The following is a 19,975-nucleotide window of genomic DNA, read 5'->3' as shown; positions in this document are numbered from 1 at the left end:
TGGGCTTGTACTGGCCCATTAAACTCAGTTTATGTTGCTTACTTAATCCTTGTGGGCATACATTTTTTGGTCTTGTTCTGTGGGCTCTCTGTTTTTAAAATTTCTCAAATCTGGCCCCTGTCTCTCCATACCCACAGCCTTTATCATTTCTAACCTGAATGACTGGGTTAGTGTCCTAACTCATCTTCTTATCTCTGGTATTCTTCCTTCTTGAGTCTGTTCACAGTATTGAGTCTCTTCACAGTGTTAGCAGATTTATCTTTCTAAATTGCAAGTTGAATCACATTACTCTTATTTCAAAAAAAAAAAGTGTAGAGAAATCTCACTACTCAAAAATAACTAATATTATTAAAGTGCTTTAATTAAATGGTGGCTCAGATGGTAAAGCGTCTGCCTATAATGCAGAAGACCTGGGTTCAATCCCTGGGTTGGGAAGATCTCCTGGAGAAGGAAATGGCAACCCACTCCAGTATTCTTGCCTGGAAAATCCCATGGATGGAGGAACCTGGTAGGCTACAGTCCATGGGGTTGCAAAGAGTCAGACACAACTGAGCGACTTCACACTTACACTCATATGTATGCTACTCAGTTTTTGTATTTAAAATCTCACCTATAATCAAATCTTGATTTACAGACAGCATTAGAACATCCAGTTTATTATAAGGAATCCACTCCTTTTGTGTTCCACATCACAAGTAGCTTCCTGTCTTAGGTAATGAAATGTGCCTTCTGCCCAGACAGTCATGTGCTCTAGAAAAGAAGCCTGAGACCCAGTCTGTCATAATATTGTGTCAAACCCTTGCTTTATTTGCGATCATTCACTTAGCAATATATGCCGCTACTTGTGTTACAGGCCTTTCTCTAGGAATGGGGCAGTTTAAGTTTGGAAAACTTAGAAGAGCCAACAACTTAGAAGACAGGAATTGTTATTTGTGGAAAGCAAAGATGTCTTTTTTTAGAAGAAACTTCTTATCCCCACACCCATCTTCCCACACCTCCTGTAGTCCTTGGCATAATTAACGTGAAATTTGCAGGAGCAGCTCTTCCAGACTTGTCCTCCAGCAAGCCTTCTTTTCTGTCTCTCCTTGTATCAGGGGCCCCATTTCCACTCTCCACTTGCACCACATCAAGATTTGTGTTATACAAGAAATGTGTCCTCATATATCTTTCTCCTTTTGTAGTATATTCTTTTGGTAATTGTCTACTTGTATTTTTGTGACACATCTCTCTCTAGGAAGTGATACTGGCCTACAATCTATAAAGTGAGCTTTTGCTAATAAAGTCACTTATATCAACTGTATCAACTGTTAGAATGTTCGAAATTTACCGTATTTTGGTTTCACCTTCTAATCTAATTCTTGTCTTTGGGAGTGTTTGGACCATATCATCATAATAGACTGTCTTTTATAGACAGTGTTTTCTTTCTTTTCTCCACTTTGTATAAGTTCTCTTCCCAAGTATTATTTGCTACCTGTTCTTACTTACTTTTTCTTATAGATTACAGATTCTGCTGGCCATATTCTGTACTCCAAGGAGGATGCGACCAAGGGGAAGTTTGCCTTTACCACTGAAGATTATGACATGTTTGAAGTGTGTTTTGAGAGCAAGGGTAAGTAAATCAGAGTGTTGTCCCTGAATTAAGCAGCATCTTCCAAGTAAGTTAGAGTATGAACTTTTTCTCTCCTGGCCTCTCCTGGCAGGAAGAGGAAATGAAAACTACATTTGCTGGGGTGCATACACATATAAGTCAAAGTCAGCGAGTGGGTAGAGTTCTGCATGTGCAAGAGTAGGCATTTCTTGAATGCTGTACTTGGCTTGAATAACAGAGCTAAATTTTGTATAGATGCTAGAAAGTAGTGCATTTATATGCTAGTGACATGTTTTCTTAGAGGTTAGAAGTAGGGTCTGTCTAACAAATCACATCTCATCAGAAACACTTTTTGATCTCCAGGGCACTTGCTGTTTCCCAGTCCTCGTGTCTTGCTGTGGCTTGTTCTGTGCATATCAAGGCCAAGAGCCCTTAGAAACTTTTAAGCTGATTGATTATCTGATGGCTTCTGCGCATGATGGTTGGTGAAAAAGCAGATGCTTCTTCACTCCCTGTTCTTCAGCTTCAAGGATACCAGACTGTAAAAACTGTATGCATTTATACCTGCCATATTACTTGGGGCCCTTTGGGGCTGCAGGACAAATGGAACGAAACTCAAACTGGCTTAAAGAAAGACTGTGTGACTGCAAACAGGGGAGTTGACAATGTGGTGCCGGCTTCAGGCACAACAGTATCTTGGGGTTTTAACAGCATCATGGGCATTTTACCTCATTTTTAAAGCTTTTTGCCTCCATTTGACTTTATTCTCAGGCTTTCTCCATAAGGTAGCAAAAGGACTTCTGGCAATTTTACATTTATACAGTGTTCAGAACATAATGATCCTAGAAGAAAAGCAAGCACCTTTACCAACAGCATCAATGGATTCCCAGGAATAGCAAAAGAACTAGCAGCTTTTAACAGTTAACCAAAAACTGACCCCTTGAGCTCAAATGGGTCAATTTAGTCTGAAAGCTAAAGGAGTTCTCCCAAAGTAAATGGAATAATAGAATGGAACATGAAAAGACTGTAATAATAATTTCATGATTGATACCCCTCTCCCTGCCAGTTCCAGGATGTCTCAGTAGTATTCTAGATGGTTGTACTGTTCTTACCTCAAAACTCAGACATCTAAGACTATATTCATGACCACCTCTTTCAGACTAGTTCCCTTTATTCATCAGTATTACCACTGTCCTTGCAGTTATCTGGGCTCACAGTTTTGAAATTACGTACTTAATGTCTTTTCTGGTCTGTCATCAAGTTGTGCTGATACTTCTTTCAAAATACCTCCTATATCTGCCACCACACAACTCTGAACTCTCAACTATAGAATTGTGGATTATGTCAATAGCCTTCTAACCAGTATCCCTGCTTTTCATGTATCCAGATACTGCCACCAGATTTATCTCCTAAAACTTTGATTTTATCAGTCCTTCTTTGAAAGCTTTTGCTGCTTTATAGTGGCAATAATGTTCCTGTTCTGTAGAATGAACCCCAGAATCATGAAATTTTCAAGCTAGATGAGATTTTAGGCACCGTGGCTTTTAATAGCCTCTATACTCTTGCTCCATCCAGCCTTGTCTCCCTCTGCCCATCAGGCTCCAGCCATTCTGGTTTCATTTTTCCCTCTAAACTTGTCACGTTTATTCATTTGCTGGAATGCCCTCTCCTATATTAACATAAGTTTACCTTTAGATGGGGAAACAGTGGAAACAGTGTCAGACTTTATTTTGGGGGGCTCTAAAAATCACTGCAGATGGTGATTGCAGCCATGAAATTAAAAGACGCTTACTCCTTGGAAGGAAAGTTATAACCAACCTAGACAGCATATTAAAAAGCAGAGACATTACTTTGCCAACAAAGATCCGTATAGTCAAGGCTATGGTTTTTCCAGTGGTCATGTATGGATGTGAGAGTTGGACTGTGAAGAAAGCTGAGCGCCAAAGAATTGATGCTTTTGAACTGTGGTGTTGAAGAAGACTCGTGAGAGTCCCTTGGACTGCAAGGAGATCCAACCAGTCCATCCTAAAGAAGATCAGTCCTGGGTGTTCATTGGAAGGACTGATGCTAAAGCTGAAACTCCCAATACTTTGGCCACCTCATGTGAAGAGTTGACTCATTGGAAAAGACTCTGATGCTGGGAGGGGTTGGGGGCAGAAGGAGAAGGGGACGACAGAGAATGAGATGGCTGGATGTTATCACCAACCTGATGGATGTGAGTCTGAGTGAACTCCGGGAGTTGGTGATGGACAGGGAGGCCTGGCGTGCTGTGATTCATGGGGTTGCAAAGAGTCAGACACGACTGAGCGACTAAACTGAACTGACCTGAACCTTTAGAATACATCTTTTTGAATACATCCCTCAGCCATTCTAGTCTGCTTAATATCTCAATTAACTGACTTACCCATTGCTGTTCTAGGTGTTGGGGAGATAGCAGTGAATACAACAGAAGTCTCTGCTCTCAGTGGAGCTTACATTTTCATTGGAGCAAATAGATAATAGGCAAATATAAGTCAGATGGTCATGAGGGCTTTGGGGAAAAAGCAAACACCTTGAGATGCTGAGCATGTCTCAGAAATACCAAGCAGGTAACTGTGGCTTCTTCCGAATAGCGCATCACTTACTACTGGAGATACACGTGTATCACACACACAGCCTTGTGTTGTTTAAATGTCTTATGTATATATTTTACATTCCCAATTTTGAGTTCTTTGAAGGCAGAGATCTTCTGTTTTAAATTTCTTATATGCTGATGCCATGCATGTAAATGCCTAGGAACTAGTTTTAAACTGTGTGTGTCTATGTATAAACGTGTATACACACACATATTATAGTCAACACTCAATTTCTAGTTTTATTTGTGTTTATCCGTTTGTTTATTCAGATATGAAGACCTGATACCCTGTGGTCTTTGGAGCACCTTTTAGAAGATCGTCCATTTGCCAGGCAAATGCAAAGAGAGATTACTAACGGGTCTTTTTACAAAGGAGACCCTTTGGAGCCATGATGTCAACTAAGGGGATAGGCTGGCTATTCTGTGCAAGAAACTGTGTGTTCTGGACTCCGTGGTCTGTGGTTTTGTGGTTTCACTTGTATTTGAATAATGCTAAAGCTGTGCTGTGACAGATTGTGGGAGAAGTCTGTTAGGAGAGTATCTTGATCATTTGGAGCAGATGGAGCTATGAGCTGCTTGGATTTCACTTTTAAATGAGGAAAAAGAAGCAAAAAATTTGGATTTGGGAGAAGACACCTCTCTGAGGGTCCCTTTTTGTTTTGCTTTCTTTTGTTCTTGGAAACCTAATTAGTTTAATGCTCAGAAGGGATCTGTGATTTGGCTTAGTTTCTTTTTTTTTTTTTCCCCTAGTATTTATTTTGGAGAAGGGAATGGCAACCCACTCCAGTGTTCTTGCCTGGAGAATCCCAAGGACGGGGGAGCCTGGTGGGCTGCTGTCTGTGGGTTCACACTGAGTCGGACACGACTGAAGTGATTAGCAGTATTTATTTATTCATTTGACTGGGCCTTAGTTTTGGAATCTTCAGTCTTTGTTGCAGCATGTGGACTTCCTAGTGGTGGCATGTGAACTCCTAGTGGTAGCATGCGGGATCTAGTTCCCTGACCAGGGATCAAACCCGGGGCGCCTGTGTTGGGACTGCAGAGCCTTAGTCACTGGACCAGCAGGACTTAGTTTCTTGACCCTACCTATTGAGTCTTACTTTATTGCTTTCAACTTGACCTGTCCGGTTTATGCAAAAGAACGTCTTTACTGTCTTTTAAACATGCTACCCTCTTTTCTTCCTTCCTGGTTATTTATTTTTGGTTGTGCTGGGTCTTTGTTGCTGCTCGCAGGTTTTCCCTAGTTGAGGCAAGTGGGGGCTACTTTTTAGTTGTGGTGGGCGGCTTCTTATCCACTGTACCACCAGGGAAGTCCTCCATTCCTTTCAATAGCTGAGTCTTTGCCCATGTGTTCCCTTCTGCCTAGATACTTTGTTTATCTGCATTCAGGTGTTGTCCACAGCTAATCTCTTCCCTCTTCTAACCTTTGCTCAATAGCCAGGATTATCTAAACTGTTTTTGGTTTTGTTTTTTCCTTAAAGTTTTAGACTGCTTGGTATTTTCACTATGCTGTTCTGCATACTTGTGTCTTAGATGCCCATCAGATTATGTGAAGGCAGAGATTGCAGTCACCACCACGGTCCTAGCGCCCTGTGAGTTCTCAGTGAGTTGTTTTTTGAATTGACGTTTCAGAAAATCTCCAGTGTTTCTCAGGGTACAGTACCGTTCTGTACGGCTTACGGTCTCAGGAACCACAGTGCTTAAGTGGCACTGTTTCCCAGAACTCCTGATTTCATGCAGGTGGTTGTTAGTTTTATAAGTAATCGGGTGAATTCCACAGGATGAGTACTGAGCAGTTTTCTGGGGCTCTTTGCAATCTTTCCCTTTCTCCTACTTGATAAGAGTAGAATTCCTTTTGATCAGATTACCATTTCTCATGGGAACGTTGCTCTGTTGGTCCTACTATATCCCAAATGGACTTTTCTGTTTGTAAGAAGTATCCCTGAGAATTGTATTCTTACTATTAAGTTTCTTCTTGGGCTCCTCTAAGGGCTTTGTGGGGATAGTCCTGTACCATTTTATTTACCTATTGAAATGGCCTTACATTGACCAAAACTTTTGAAATAAGTGGAATAGTAGACAAATCCTGTGTACTTTTCAGTACTCGTATTTGTGTTAAGTAATCCAAGCTTAGCATATACTAGTAATCCTTCTCTCAGAATTTCACAGGCCGACTTTTTTCGGATGTGGAGCTGTGCCTGTGCAGCCTGCTTGGGTGCCCACCGCCTGCTGGTCTGTGCGCCGCAGTGGGTTTTCTAACCCAGCGAGCCTGTGTGTGCTCTCCTCTCCTGTTCTGCTCCTGTTCTGCCAGCTGCAGCATCGTGTGTCCTGCTCCCTCAGAGATGTTTGCCAGCAGCATGTTCTTGTCGCTTTCCGGCACCCCACACACATAGAGGCTTTGTCTGGAATGCTTGTGATTTTTAACCAGAGCCAGGAATTTTCTGCAGCTGAGTAGGGGGAGGAGTTGCGACTGTTTCCCTCTATTGAGAGGGTAGGGGTTAGGGAGAGGGAGGGTGGGTGGGTGATTTCCCGGAATTTTAAATATTCCTCACAATGAAGCCTTTGATTTCTTTCTCAGGAACAGGGCGGATACCTGACCAACTCGTGATCCTAGACATGAAGCATGGAGTGGAAGCGAAAAATTACGAAGAGGTGCGTCCTGCCTAACAGCCAGTGGAGGCAGTAGCTCGCCGCCCCTGTGAGGCTTCTGTGACCCAGTCAGGCCAACAGGCTGTGCTTTGCCCAGAAGGCTGTGGTTTTCTCAGCAGTCATGTGACAGCCAGCTTGATATAAAAAAGTTGTGTTAACAGCCTTGAACAATAATTCTGGCTGTGCTGTCAGCCAATTGACTGGACCAAGCGTCCCGTAGAAATGTTGGTGTGATAAAACACTCAAGCACATGCCAGCAGTGCTCTCAAGACAGAAACCAGATATATACTTAGAATTTCTAAAAGCTAGAATTCATTAATGTTGATGTTCAAGGTTAAGAAAAGTGATTTTTTTTAATTCCTATGGTTTTTATTCCCAGACTGACAGCTATATATGTGTATATATCGCTAGGGCATAGATTCAGTGCTGTTTAGATTTGAACAATTGTGTTGTCTTTGAGAAACACAATAATCAAAAGTAGCTTTTAATTAAAATAATTTCAAATTTTTCAAAAAGAGAGCAAGATGGAAGGACAAAAACTACAAGAGACTTGAAGTTTTGCTGACAGCATGTATTGTAGAGAATAAAAATAGGCGTTTATTTGGGTGGTGGGGAGCTGGAAGTGTGCTTAGAATAAGGGGAGGGGAACTGAGCTCTTTTAATCTATTGTGAGAGACTCTGGGGGCAGCACAGCTTCTTTAAATGAAGAGCACCTGTGAAAACCACAAGACCTATTTAAGCCTGGAGGATTGATCTTTACAGAAAGATAAGAGTTTTCTTACCGAGGTCAGTCTCTTTATGAAAGTACCTGAAGGCATATAGAAGAGATGGGCTACAGGAAGTATAAATGGATTCTGAAGAATGTAAACTGAATAAACAAAGGAAAGCTGTTTTAAGTGATTTTAAGAGAATTTTCTAGGAATGGTGGAACAGGAGAGGTTATTCTATCTTTGGTCAGAATTTGGAAAGGAAATATCCTAAAATGGAAGAGGATTGGAAGCCAGTGGCTGGCTCTGCAGCAGGAAGTAGTACTACAATAATTGTGGCTCTCCAGGTCTTTCCTCTTTTTTCTTAGTTCATGTGTTCAATTGAACAAAACTAGACTGAATTATTTGTCAGTAAATCAGAGCAAGTGATGCAGTTGTGAATGGAAGGCAATTCCTGATAGAGACTTTAGTTGGCTTGTTTCTGTCTCCAGGCTAGTTTAATTAAAAGAAATAAAGCCAAGAGCTTTTTTGTTCAGTGAACTTAAGAGTAAATTGAAAAATCCTTTTAAACTTTTATGAATCAGAGGAATCCTAATTGTATTTAGTAAGTTAAAGCACTGTTATATGATATAAAACACTAAGAAAAATGTTGTATTATTATGAGGTTGAAGAATAGGTAAAAGAATTTACAGTTTTTGAATACTGCTGCTATATTCTCACCCTCAGATTAGATACTAGACATAGCTGCTGCTTCTCTAAAACGGACAGTACTATTCTGAGTTTACATACCCAGTAACGTGGACATCACCACTGTATAGCGTTTTAGAACCCCATACCCCTGTACCTCCTGGAATTTCCATCATCCTTGGACTTTGTTGACACTAGGAAAGGGCCTTTATCTTTCCTGACCTTTTACTTAACCCAAGAGGGGAATCCCTAGCAGAAAGGAAACCACGGTGCTTCCTTTGCTGCTTCCTGCTTCAGCAGTCTGGCACGTCCTAAGCCTTTCTTTACGCACATGGTTACAACACAGCTCAAAATTCTCTTTCTTAACCAAGAAACTCCTCCCATTACTTTCTTCGGTGACCTACCTCCCCACTCCCCCACCCCTCAATCAAAAAGCAGATCAAACTGAGACGGAGGATGACATGTGATGATGACACAGGCCAAAGACCAAAGACCTTTTCTCAGGACAAAGCTAGGCCGGCTCCTTGAACCTTGCTCAGAAATGGCTGTTTAGTTGTCGCTGGTCCAATGCCTGTGACAGGAACATGGATGATAGAAGCGCTTGCTGTGTAGTTTATTACCAGAGAGCACTGGGCATTAATAGAGGTTTTGAGGCATTTAACTTCAGGCCCTGGGGGCGAGGGCAAGGCTTTATCTCCAGAGGATTGGGGCCCTTCAGCATCACTGTTTGGATTCAGGAAGGTGGTATGTTTCTTCTAATGTTTTTTCACATCAAATGTCTGTCTCCCTCACCTTTGTGTACTTCATAATTCTGAAATCCCACATGGTCCTGTACAATTAAGTAGTAATCATTGTCTAAACACCTGGACAGAGTACCACACTACCTACCAAATTGTTATGGAGGTTTAGTTAACGCATGTGAATTGCTATGTAAACAAATGTAATTTGTTTACAAATGACAAATGTAAGGTGACATTATTTGAAGGCAGAATGGTTGACATTTTGTAAAGAAATAAGTTTTGTAGTTTGAAATCTTTAAATAGAAAGAATGCATATTTCCTCCGAAATAAAACATTTTTAATTCCCTCCAATAGATTTTAAGGATCTCTCACCACTATTTTTTGCCCCTAAAAGGGTCCCATTTTCATAGGATCAGTATGTGAATTGAGCCATTTCTTTTTAGTTTGTGGTCTGTGAGCTAGAACAGCTGTTTGCAGAGACTTATTATCTAATCTTACAGTTGTGGGAATGAAGGCAGTTATCCCACCAGGAAGGAGCTGTCTGACATATCCTCTAACTCGCTGGGCTGTGTATGTCCCTTCTTGCTTAGATGTCAGTATTTTCAGCACAACTAAAATCATGTTTTGCCTGAAGGTTCTATTAGTATGCCATTTGCTACCAACAGATACACCAAAAACGCAGTTGCGCTTTTTGAAGCATCAGCTGCAGCCTTTTCAAAAGCTCTGTTTCTCTGAATGCCCTCATGAAGGAGGAACTCTGGTTCTACATACTAGATCCAAAAGCCCTTTCTTGACATAGCTTAAATAAATAACATGGGTAAGCTACTTGACACATAGGCAATCAGTTCAGTAGATTTTAGCTCCCTTCTCCTGCCCTGCCTAGAAGCTGCCACACGGCTATGACAGAGTGAATAGGATCTTTCTAAATTTCATTCATTTAGTCCTAAGATTGGCAGTCTTTTCTGGACTTATTTTGGCATGTTGTTGACCTTCTGACCTTCGTTGAAGAATCCTGTAATCCATATGCCCTCGTGCAAAAGAAGACTTGGCTTTGGGTGTAAGTCTATCTTCATTGTCTTGATTGTGTTAAGACTGGCTGGTTTCCTCTTTTATTGCTATGCTTCTAAAATTTGCAGGGGTTGAGGATGTGGGTATGGAGATAACAGTCATTTGCCTGAATCTGGCTCTCCTCGTGAAGCTTCTCTCTTGAGTTTCTCAAAGTTCCACCAAGGGAAAGAATCCAGTGATTCCCTAGAGGCTGGTTCCACGTGTGTGTTTCAAGAAACAGTCTTTCAGATTTACCACCTCCCTTGCTATAATTACATAGAACTCTGAACTCTTCAGAATTCAAATCATCATTAGAGGAATGGAAGATTTGGGTGTAGTTTAAGGGTAACTGTACAGTTATTTGGGAGGTATTGTAGATGTGTAGGGAAAGCGTTCTCAAACAGTACCTCCCACTACAGATGAGAGTGATAGATATTGTGGTAGAGAAAACTTTCTCCTAGGCAGTGGGCCTGGTGAAAGTGAATGCTGAGTGACAGTTGATGCTCTTAACATTGAAGAAGCACTTGCTTCAGGGGACCAGCAGCACTTAATATCTGCTGTAGGAAGTTGACTCCTTAAAGAAGGCATAGAATGGACATAACGGGTCAGCTTCAAGTATGTGCCGTGTATCAGGCATGTGGGATGACACAGAGTATATATCATTCTGATGCTGTGCGTTCAAGGTCCAAACTAGTGGGGGGAAGGATAAAAAGCAAAACAACGTGGATATGACAGTGTTACGAGTGTTAATTGTGTGGCAGTCTCAGTGTTGTGGGGCTTTAGAGAAGAGGGAATCGGTGTGGACAGTAGTGGTTAAAGGAGACTTCATGGTTAAGGCTGGAAAGATAGGTGGGATTTGGATACACTGAATATGTATGTGCTTGGAAGTCAGGGATTCGTTTTTGCTTACATTTTATAGCAGAGCTTTGCAGTTTTGATGCTAAATAAATGCTTTGGTGACCCTGAATAGGGAGTCATGAGACTATGGTACTGGAGGTCTTGGTCTTGCACTCAGAGGACTGAGTAACTTTATGAAATTGTCAGTTTCCTCATTTGTAAAATGAAGTCTCTTTTAGCCCTGGTATTTATTTAATGGTTAAATGCAGCCTAAAAGGGGAATGCTACCTCCTAGTGGAGAACCTGTGAAATAGGCTTTTGCTTTTATCAAACTTGGCAAAACACACGTCATCCTTCTAATCATGGAAGAGAAAAGTAGACTAGAATAATAATGGCCTGCCTCCATGAAACAGGTTTAATTTCACATTCTTAAAGACTCTGTGAACATTAAATCAGATGTTTAGAGTAGCAGAACAGTCAGTAGGGATATTGATAGAGGTTTTCTTGTTAGCTCTTTGTACTGATGTTCATCCCACTCAGAAGTCTGGAGATAATTTACTGAACTAAAGACAGGATTGAGTAGGGATTTCATTGGGGAAATGAGATTCAACTTGGATGATATGTTATGAATAGAAGTATAGAGTCTAGAGTAGGATCTATACCAGAAAAGGGGTTAGGAAATTGAATGATTAAACAGTGGCCTGTGTACCATATGGAATACTGTGCAGCAATTAAGAAGAATGGGGTAAATCTACAAGCACTGAAGTGTTTAGAAAGATTTTATTAAATAAAAAAAGGAAGCCATAGAACAACATATACATTATGGTCACATTTATAGATACGTTTTTAATTATATATTCCCTTTGTACATTTGTATACACGCAAAGGCATAAATAGTGTGTTATCTTCTATCAAAGTCTTGAAAGATCTATACTAAATTCATAACCAAGGTTATCTTTAGGGAGGAATGGGTGGATGTAGGGAATGAGGAGCTGTGAAGATGGGCCTTTTGTTTTTATTTTCTTTACTTCTGAATAATTTAAATTTTTTAGTAGGAGGAATATGTTTTTTGTGCAACTAAAAAATTAAGGAGGCACCAGAAAGGAAAAGGATTGCAAACAGGTTTAGGAGACTATCTACTAAGGCTGTTCTCACTACCAAATTTATTGTCATTCCGTCCTCCTGTTTTGGATCTTAGGCCTTTGGGCTATTGTTTCTTAACCCCAAAACAGGATAGGGATTTAGAAGTGTCTTTAAAGTGAATTTTAAGAGTATTAGTTTCAGCTGGCAGAGAAAGGCACCGCCACGGTCTCGCTCCCAGCGCCTTTTGTACGTTTCTGTCTGCTTCTGCTTGTGCTTAGCTGTCCAGTCGTGTCCGACTCTGCGACCCCATGGACTGGAGCCCTTTCCAGGCTTCTCTGTCTATGGTGATTCTCCAGGCAAGAATACTGGAGTGGACTGCCATGCCTTCCTCCAGGGGATCTTCCCGACCCAGGGATCAAACCCGGGTCTCTCACACAGCAGGGAGCAACCGTGGGAAGCTGAGCTACCAGGGAAGCCCAAGTTTCTATCTAGGGAGCCTTAAACCATTTACCTCTATAAAGACGTATCATGCTGTTGCCTTATACTACCGCATTCAAGAAGCTTTGGAGGGGAAAGCATATACCAGGAGGGAAAATGTTAAACAGGCTAAGGTTCAGCTTATTTAATTATGTGTCTTGTATCCTTTTCCGGGGGGGGTTCTTTGCTCTCCATCTCTATGTGAGATCAATTAATAGATATGTATTGTAGGTTAATGGTAAAACCTGACATTTGTGTGTTCAGCTAGGAGTGTTAGCTCAATGTATTGACTATTGTGTAAATCTCATACCCAGTTAGCTTTACTCTGTTCTGCAGCTGTCGTGCCATTAACTCTACCCAACCCTTTATAATTATGAGAAAATGTACATCCAGTGGAAGAACTTAGGTAGATCATTACAAACCCATCACCATATTTTTAGGTACCTTAAATATAAAGTCAATTTTTATATCCCTACCTTAACAGTTTCTAGTTTTCTTTTTTTTTTTTTTTAAATAACTTTGTCTTGTTCTTCAGTGAATAGAACATAAGAACACCCTCAAACTGTTCCCATTTACTTCACGTTAAGTGCTGTCAACATTTAACAAAGAAAGTACAAGAAAGTTTCATTGGACAAAAGAGAAGAAAAAGTAGGGAGTTATGTAGAGAATGTATAGGGAATAAAGAAGCAGATGCAGAAATATTTTTTGAAGAATTCTCTGTGGTAGAAAATTAAGAGCAACTGGTACATGAGTTTTAAGATCTGGAAAGCTCTGATACTATATCCCCGTTTTTAAAGCAAATCATAATCTAAGATTGATAAGAAAAAACAAATAGAATAATGAAATCCTTGTTCTGGTCATATGTGCCTTCAGTTACTAGATGCTCTTAGAGGTTTCACAGTGGTCTGGGTTGAAAAAAGAAGCAAGTTTATTTCTCACACTCTGTATTCCTTAGCACACAGGGATATCCTTGGGGATTTATTTTGATGACTGGCATTGCAGTTTGAGTTACTATCTTAGTGCTATAGTTATCTGTACTCTCTCATTCCTGTGCATTCCCTATTGGGAATTTGGTATGTTCTCTTCTTAAAATCACATTTGACTAATACTATGATGCTCACACTTATGTCTAATAATATTGCTTATTTCTTAGACAAAAGTGAAATGGCAAGTAAAATGCTTTATTAAAGTCAGAAATCTTGGGAAATATAGCCTACCATATTATTAGTATTTCTAAGGAGGTTTTAATCAAAATTAAAGTATATAAAAAGTCTGAGATGGAAACAATCTAGAGAGTAGGGAAGGGAAGAAGCCCAAATTTTAAAATGTGTTAGAATGATGATGGATTTTAAGATCGGTGAAACTTTTAAAAAGACGCCTCTGTTACATGGTGCTCTTGAGCAGAACAATTTTTTTAGGGAATGGGTTCATAATTCCTTTCTTTTCCAGATTGCAAAAGTTGAGAAGCTCAAACCTTTGGAGGTGGAGCTACGACGCCTAGAAGACCTTTCAGAGTCTATTGTTAATGATTTTGCCTACATGAAGAAGCGAGAAGAGGAGATGCGCGATACCAATGGTGAGGGGAGGGCAACTCTTACTTCTCAGTGACTCTTACTTCTCAGCACCATAAAGGAGATAGGTCCCCATACTTTAAATTCTGGTGTACCCCTTTCTCAGTTTTACCAAAGGGCATTTTATGAAAGGGCAATTGCTCACTTCAGTGCTGTTGCTGTTACAGGTAAATGAGCCCTGTTTGATTTTCAAGGGAATAGCATTTTTTTCTGTAATAAGCAATTGATCATATCAGTCAGCTTAGTGTATCAAATTAATAGCACTAATCTTTGTAATTTTATTTATTTTTTTTTTGACAATGAACAATTTAATAGAATGTGAATAAAGAGTGATCTTCTGAGAATTACAGAAAATTCTCATCTACATGTAGAGATTATATCCTATGAATTTCAGAAACTATATTTATGTACTAGAAATTACCTTATTAACATTATACATAGTATATATTTGATCCCTATAATGTTTATTGAACACTGATATGCCAAGCAGAATTTCAAGTATTTTATACATAATCTTTGTAATTTTAACATTTATATATCAGATCAGATGAAAATTAAAGAAAAAACTATCTGAAGTCCTACTGTAAGGTTTAGGGGCAGAGTGAAGCTAATTAATTGCCTTTTCCCCTGGCCATTTAGCCTGTTGAGCCTCCTTTATTATATTTACACTGCTTTTTGTTTTGTTTTGTTTTAGAGTCCACGAACACTCGGGTCCTGTACTTCAGCATCTTTTCAATGTTCTGCCTCATTGGTCTGGCCACCTGGCAGGTCTTCTACCTGCGTCGCTTCTTCAAAGCCAAGAAGTTGATTGAGTAATAAAGCCCAGTCTCCTCCCACCTTGAATCTTAGCCAGCAGAACATCGCTGGGACGTGCCTGGCAAAAGACATCCTACCAACAGCACCATCAAGGCACCTTGGAGCTTTCTTGCCAGAACTGATCTCTTTGATGTGGGAGGACGTGGGTTACCACCTTCACCGAAGAAGTCAAAGAGGGACTTCTTTTTAACCTGGTAGGATTTGGACTGGTTTTGCAACAAGACTATTATTAGAGTCACCTATGACAAAAAACAGGGGTTACCTAGATAATGCCAAAGCCAGCATTTGTACTGGGTTTCCTCGTATGATCTGTTTGAACCATGTTTTCTTTCCTTCTCCCACTTGCTCACCAGCTTGGGCTTCCATTCTTCTTCTTTTACCAACATTTGTATGACCATGTTGAACTTGTTTCTTTCTGATTGTCCTCTTTGGATTTCTGTGTGACAACACCCTTAACTTTCTCTTGACCCTTAGCTGAAATGTTTAGTTAGCTTCTGGTGATACCTTTTCAGAATTTTATGTCTCTCAAAAGGGTGATGGCTGTGACACCTCATAGAAATGAGCTTTGAACTGTAGATAGCTCTTAAAGAAAATTTCACTTTAGAGAATTAAAACATTTGTGCTCAGCTGCTTGAACTTTTCTCTTTTTGTGTATTTATGTGCGTTTAGTTCCATGCAGTTTTATCACATGTATGGATTTGTGTGACCACCACGAGATGCAGAACCATTTCATCACATGGATCCATTGTGGTTCCCTTTTATAGCTGCAGTCATCTCCTTCTGTAACCCCAAGCCCCAGCCTCTGGCAGCCACTAAGCTGTTCTCCATCTCTCTAATTTTGTCATTTCAAGAATGTTATATAAATGGAATCATACGGTATATATATACAACCTTTTGAGATTGACTTTTTTCACTCAGCATAATGCCCTTGAAATGTATCCAGGTTGTTGCATATGTGAGTAGTTTGTGTCTCTCTATTGCTTAGGGGTCTTTCGTGATGTGGGTGTACCCTGGTTTCACCAGTCACCTGTTGAAGGACATCAGTGTTGTTTTCAGTTTTGGGCCATTACTAATAAAACTGCTGTGAACATTCATGTACAGGTTTTTATGTGAACACAAATTTCATTTCTCTGGGATAAGTGCCCAAAAGAGCAGTTGCTGGGTTGTATGGTAAACACGTTTATTTTTGTAAGAAACCGTCCTCTTCTTTATCCAGAGTTACTGTGTCATTTTACGTTCCCACTAGCAATGTCTGACCAATCCAGTTTCTCAAGATCCTCAGCAGTATTTGCTATTATTTTTTAGAAAGTTTTTTTAGTCATTCTGAGAGGCATGTGGTTTTAATTTGTATCTTCCTATTAGCAAATGGTGTTGAACATCTTTTCATGTGTTTATTTGCTATCTGTATATTTCTTCAGTGAAATATCTGTTCTTTTGCCCATTTTATGATTAGACTGTGTGTTCTTTTCACTACTGAGGCTTTTTTTTTTAATGAAGTATAGTTGATTCATGCTATTGAGTTTGAGAATTTCTTATATATCCTAGATACAAGTCCTTTGTCAGTTTTGTGGTTGCTTAAATTTTAGCATAACTTCTACAGAAGAAAAAACAAGTAAAATTTGCCAAGTATTCTTACATGGTAAGTCACTGACTTTATTTCTGTTCTCATGTGTTCACGAGGAGATTAAGATATATGAAGTAAACACACCTAGAAGGATCATGAATCGAGTAAATACTTGAAAATATTTGTTGTAAAAGCAAAGCCAAGAATCGCTTTGGGACGTGTGCCTGCCTAAAGGCCAATACTGATATGAATAAGAGAAAGTGTGGGCACAAATGACTGTGCTCATTGACAGTTAGTGACATATAATATCACTTGACATTTTCCCCACTTCTCCCAGTAAAGTGGGTGGGAGTTTGTCCTTTCTGTACTCTCTCTCTCTCTTTTTTTTAAGTCTACTGACTCTTACAGGGCTTGTCCCATTGCAGTGACAAGAATTACAGGACTTAGGGCTGTGCAGCTTGCAGTTAAGCAGCAGCATATTAGAATTAACAGAACACTGTTGTGATGACCTGGATAAAGTACCAAGGGGGAAGTGGGGCAAATTATGTTGCTAAAATCTCAGCCTGTTCTGTTAATGTTCCAGCTACTGTAAACACAAAAGGCTTTTCATCCTCTCTTGACTCCCTGTATGAATTCTTGGACTTCCCAGATGGCTCAGTGGTAAAGAATACACCTACTAATGCAGGAGACATGGGTTCCATCCCTGGGTCAGGAAGATCCCTTGGAGAAGGAAATGGCAACCCACTCCAGTGTTCTTGCCTAGGAAATCCCATGGATAAAGTCTGAGCCTGGTGGGCGACAGTCCATGGAGTCGCAAAGAGTCAGACAGGACTCAGCAACTGAGCACACACTCAATGAATTCCTCCCTTGTGGCACGGAAGTGGTTCTTTCATCAGTTTGTGTAACACTGCCATCTGCTGTTGAAAAATAGGTACTGCTTCTGAGAACCTGACCAAATCTCACCATAAGGGCAACAGTGTTTAGTTTCAGTGCAAGTCGCTCAGTTGTGTCCGACTGTTTGTAACCCCATGGACTATACAGTATGGAATTTTCCATGCCAGAATACTGGAGTGGGTAGCCATTCCCTTCTCCAGGGGTTCTTCCCAACCCAGGGATCGAACCCAGGTCTCCTGCATTGCAGGCCGATTCTTTACCAGCTGAGCCATCAGGGACACCCCATAAGAGCAACAGATGTTGAGAAAGTCTGTGGTATTACTTATACTAAACAACAGAGGATACATCCAAACAGGTTGAGAATAACCCAACCTGTGAGTTAAGCTCCATCTTCAGACATTTAAAGGTGAAATTCTGTTTCGTACCATTGGCCAAACAAGATCCTCGTTTCCAACTGGTGCCTTTCCCCTTTTTAGAAGCAATGAAAGCTGCTCCATTGGTTACAGTCTTCTGACAAAGTGTCAAAGAAGAAAATAGGAGAGGAAAATATTTTATTTTGCTAATGTTTTGTTCCCAAACGTGACTGTGAAACTGAAATTCTTTCACGTCCTTTCTTTTCCTTATGTTAAGACTGCCAAGTTGGACATTTGTGCTTTGGGTTTAATGTTCATTGATATTACACTTTGATTTGATCTGAAAAGTAAAATTATTTGCTTTTGATAAAAGACTAGTGCGAGAGCAAATCAACTTTAAAAACAAGGATGTTATCTGTTTTCCTCCATTTGGGGATCTGTGGTTCAACACAGTCTAAATTACTGATCAGAGTGATAGTTTTAAGTATGCTTTGTTATATCATTGTCATAAGCCCATCATAAGCTGTTTTTCTGTTTGTTTAATGGAAAGAGGCATGTGGGATTTATACAGATTCACTTGTAAGTGTTGGATTGGGATTTTTGTGTAAATTTTCTCAAATAAAGGCTAGCAGAAACCATTTTAGGTGTATTTTTCTGTTACTCATGAGTATCTCTTTGTCTGGATTGGCAATAATTCCTCCATATTCCTCAGTATTAAAACTATGGCAAATTATATGTGACAAATTAGAGGAAAAAATACTTGTACTCCAGATGGATAAAGTTTATGTGAGCTAGCAAAAGTTCATTATACTTAATTTGTAAATGTATAACTATATAATATGTATATTAAAATAATATTCTTAATTCAGAAAGACTAAATAGGGTTCTGTAAGCCAGGAATTCTCTGTAGCTTCTCTGTTTTAGAAACTGCTGTTGAAGTTATTCCTACAGAGTCTTCTTCCTTTCCTTCCATTCTTAAAATACCCCTCCTAATTTAGAAACTCTAGGACTTATTTTTTTGGACCATCACCTCTATGTAAAATGCTACTCCAACAGGTAAAGGCAAGATCATCTTTCCTTTTACTTGCAGTTGCGTATTTTCTGTAAAGCTTCTTATTAAGAGTCAATGTGAAGCGCTTTACACATTGACTAGCTAGCCTCCTATTTAGCCTCTTTCTCTATTCCTCAAAAAAAGTTAATGTCAGTGAATCTCTAAAGTAGTGGTTCTTAACATTTGAAATACTTTAGAAAATGTCTCATTTCTCCCTGATACTTTAGAGAACATAAATAGTGAAGGCAGCAAAATGTTTAAGTGTGAATTTAAATAAATTTAAGTTTAAATGTAACTGTCTCAGCAGTATCATATTTGTTAAATGGTTGTGCATGTTCTGCAAATTATTATCTATTCAGTCTGCTACAATCTCCTATAGCATAAGCCCCATGAATAATATAAATTTTTCTAGTACCACATTTAAAAAGTATAAAGGAACATGGCATTTTTTATTTTATAATTTTTATTGAAGTATAGTTGATTTGCAGTATTGTGTTTTTTGCTGTACAGCAAGGTGAATCAGTTATACACTTACATAAATCCACCCTTTTTTAGATTCTTTTCCCAAATAGGTCACTAGGTGTACTGAGTTCCCTATGCTATATGATAGGTTCTTCTTAGTTATCTATTTTATACATAGCAGTGTGTATATGTCAATCCCAATCTCCCAATTTATCCCTCGCCTGCTTTCCCCCTTGATAACTATAAGTTTGTTTTCTGTATCTGTGACTATTTGTTTTGTAAATAGGTTTGGTTGTACCACTTTTTTTAGATCCCACATATAAGCCATAGCGTATTTGTCTTTGACTTACTTCACTTAGTATGACATTCTCTAGGTCCATCCAAGTCACTGCAGATGACATTATTTTGTTCTTTAGATGGCTGAATTTCCATTGTATATTGTAATATTCCACTGTGGTATCTGTGTGCCACATTTTCTTTATCCATTCATCTGTTAATGAATATTTAGGTTGTTTTCATGTCCTGGCTATTATAAATAGTGTATAATACTGTCTAATGGATCCAAAATAGAATTTCAACATAAAATTCAATATAGAAATGTAAAAATGACTGAGATGTCTAACGTTCTTTTTTCCTTATAGTCTTTGGAATCTGGTGTGCATTTTACAGCATGTCTTATTCAGACTAGCCATAATTCGAGTGGTCGCTAGTGGCGACCATATTGAACAACAAAGCTATAGACTTTGCTAAGTACTTTGACAATTTATTCACTTGTTAAGATATAAAATGGAAATACCAGTTTTTACCAAAAGCATTTTAAAATCAGTTATACCTT

The 19,975-nt window shown here is 39.4% G+C and overlaps 1 protein-coding gene across 2 annotated transcripts in view; it reads left to right on the top strand.

Moving 5' to 3' along the window:
* Positions 1-18,265, top strand: part of TMED10 (transmembrane p24 trafficking protein 10) — a 35,002-nt gene extending 16,737 nt beyond the window's left edge. The window contains 5 exon segments of one of the 2 annotated variants that reach the window (NM_001040549.2): positions 1,498-1,609; positions 6,781-6,854; positions 13,879-14,005; positions 14,695-17,074; positions 17,477-18,265. In NM_001040549.2, the coding sequence (NP_001035639.1) occupies positions 1,498-1,609; positions 6,781-6,854; positions 13,879-14,005; positions 14,695-14,816 (435 nt within the window). In that variant the 3' untranslated portion in view covers positions 14,817-17,074; positions 17,477-18,265. 2 annotated transcript variants of the gene reach the window in all.
* The last annotated feature ends 1,710 nt before the right edge of the window (positions 18,266-19,975 follow it).

Source organism: Bos taurus, chromosome 10 (genome assembly GCF_002263795.3).
Source record: "Bos taurus isolate L1 Dominette 01449 registration number 42190680 breed Hereford chromosome 10, ARS-UCD2.0, whole genome shotgun sequence".
Lineage (NCBI taxonomy): Eukaryota > Metazoa > Chordata > Mammalia > Artiodactyla > Bovidae > Bos > Bos taurus.
Note: the sequence above shows the minus strand (reverse complement) of the source record. Positions and strands in the feature narration are given on the sequence as shown.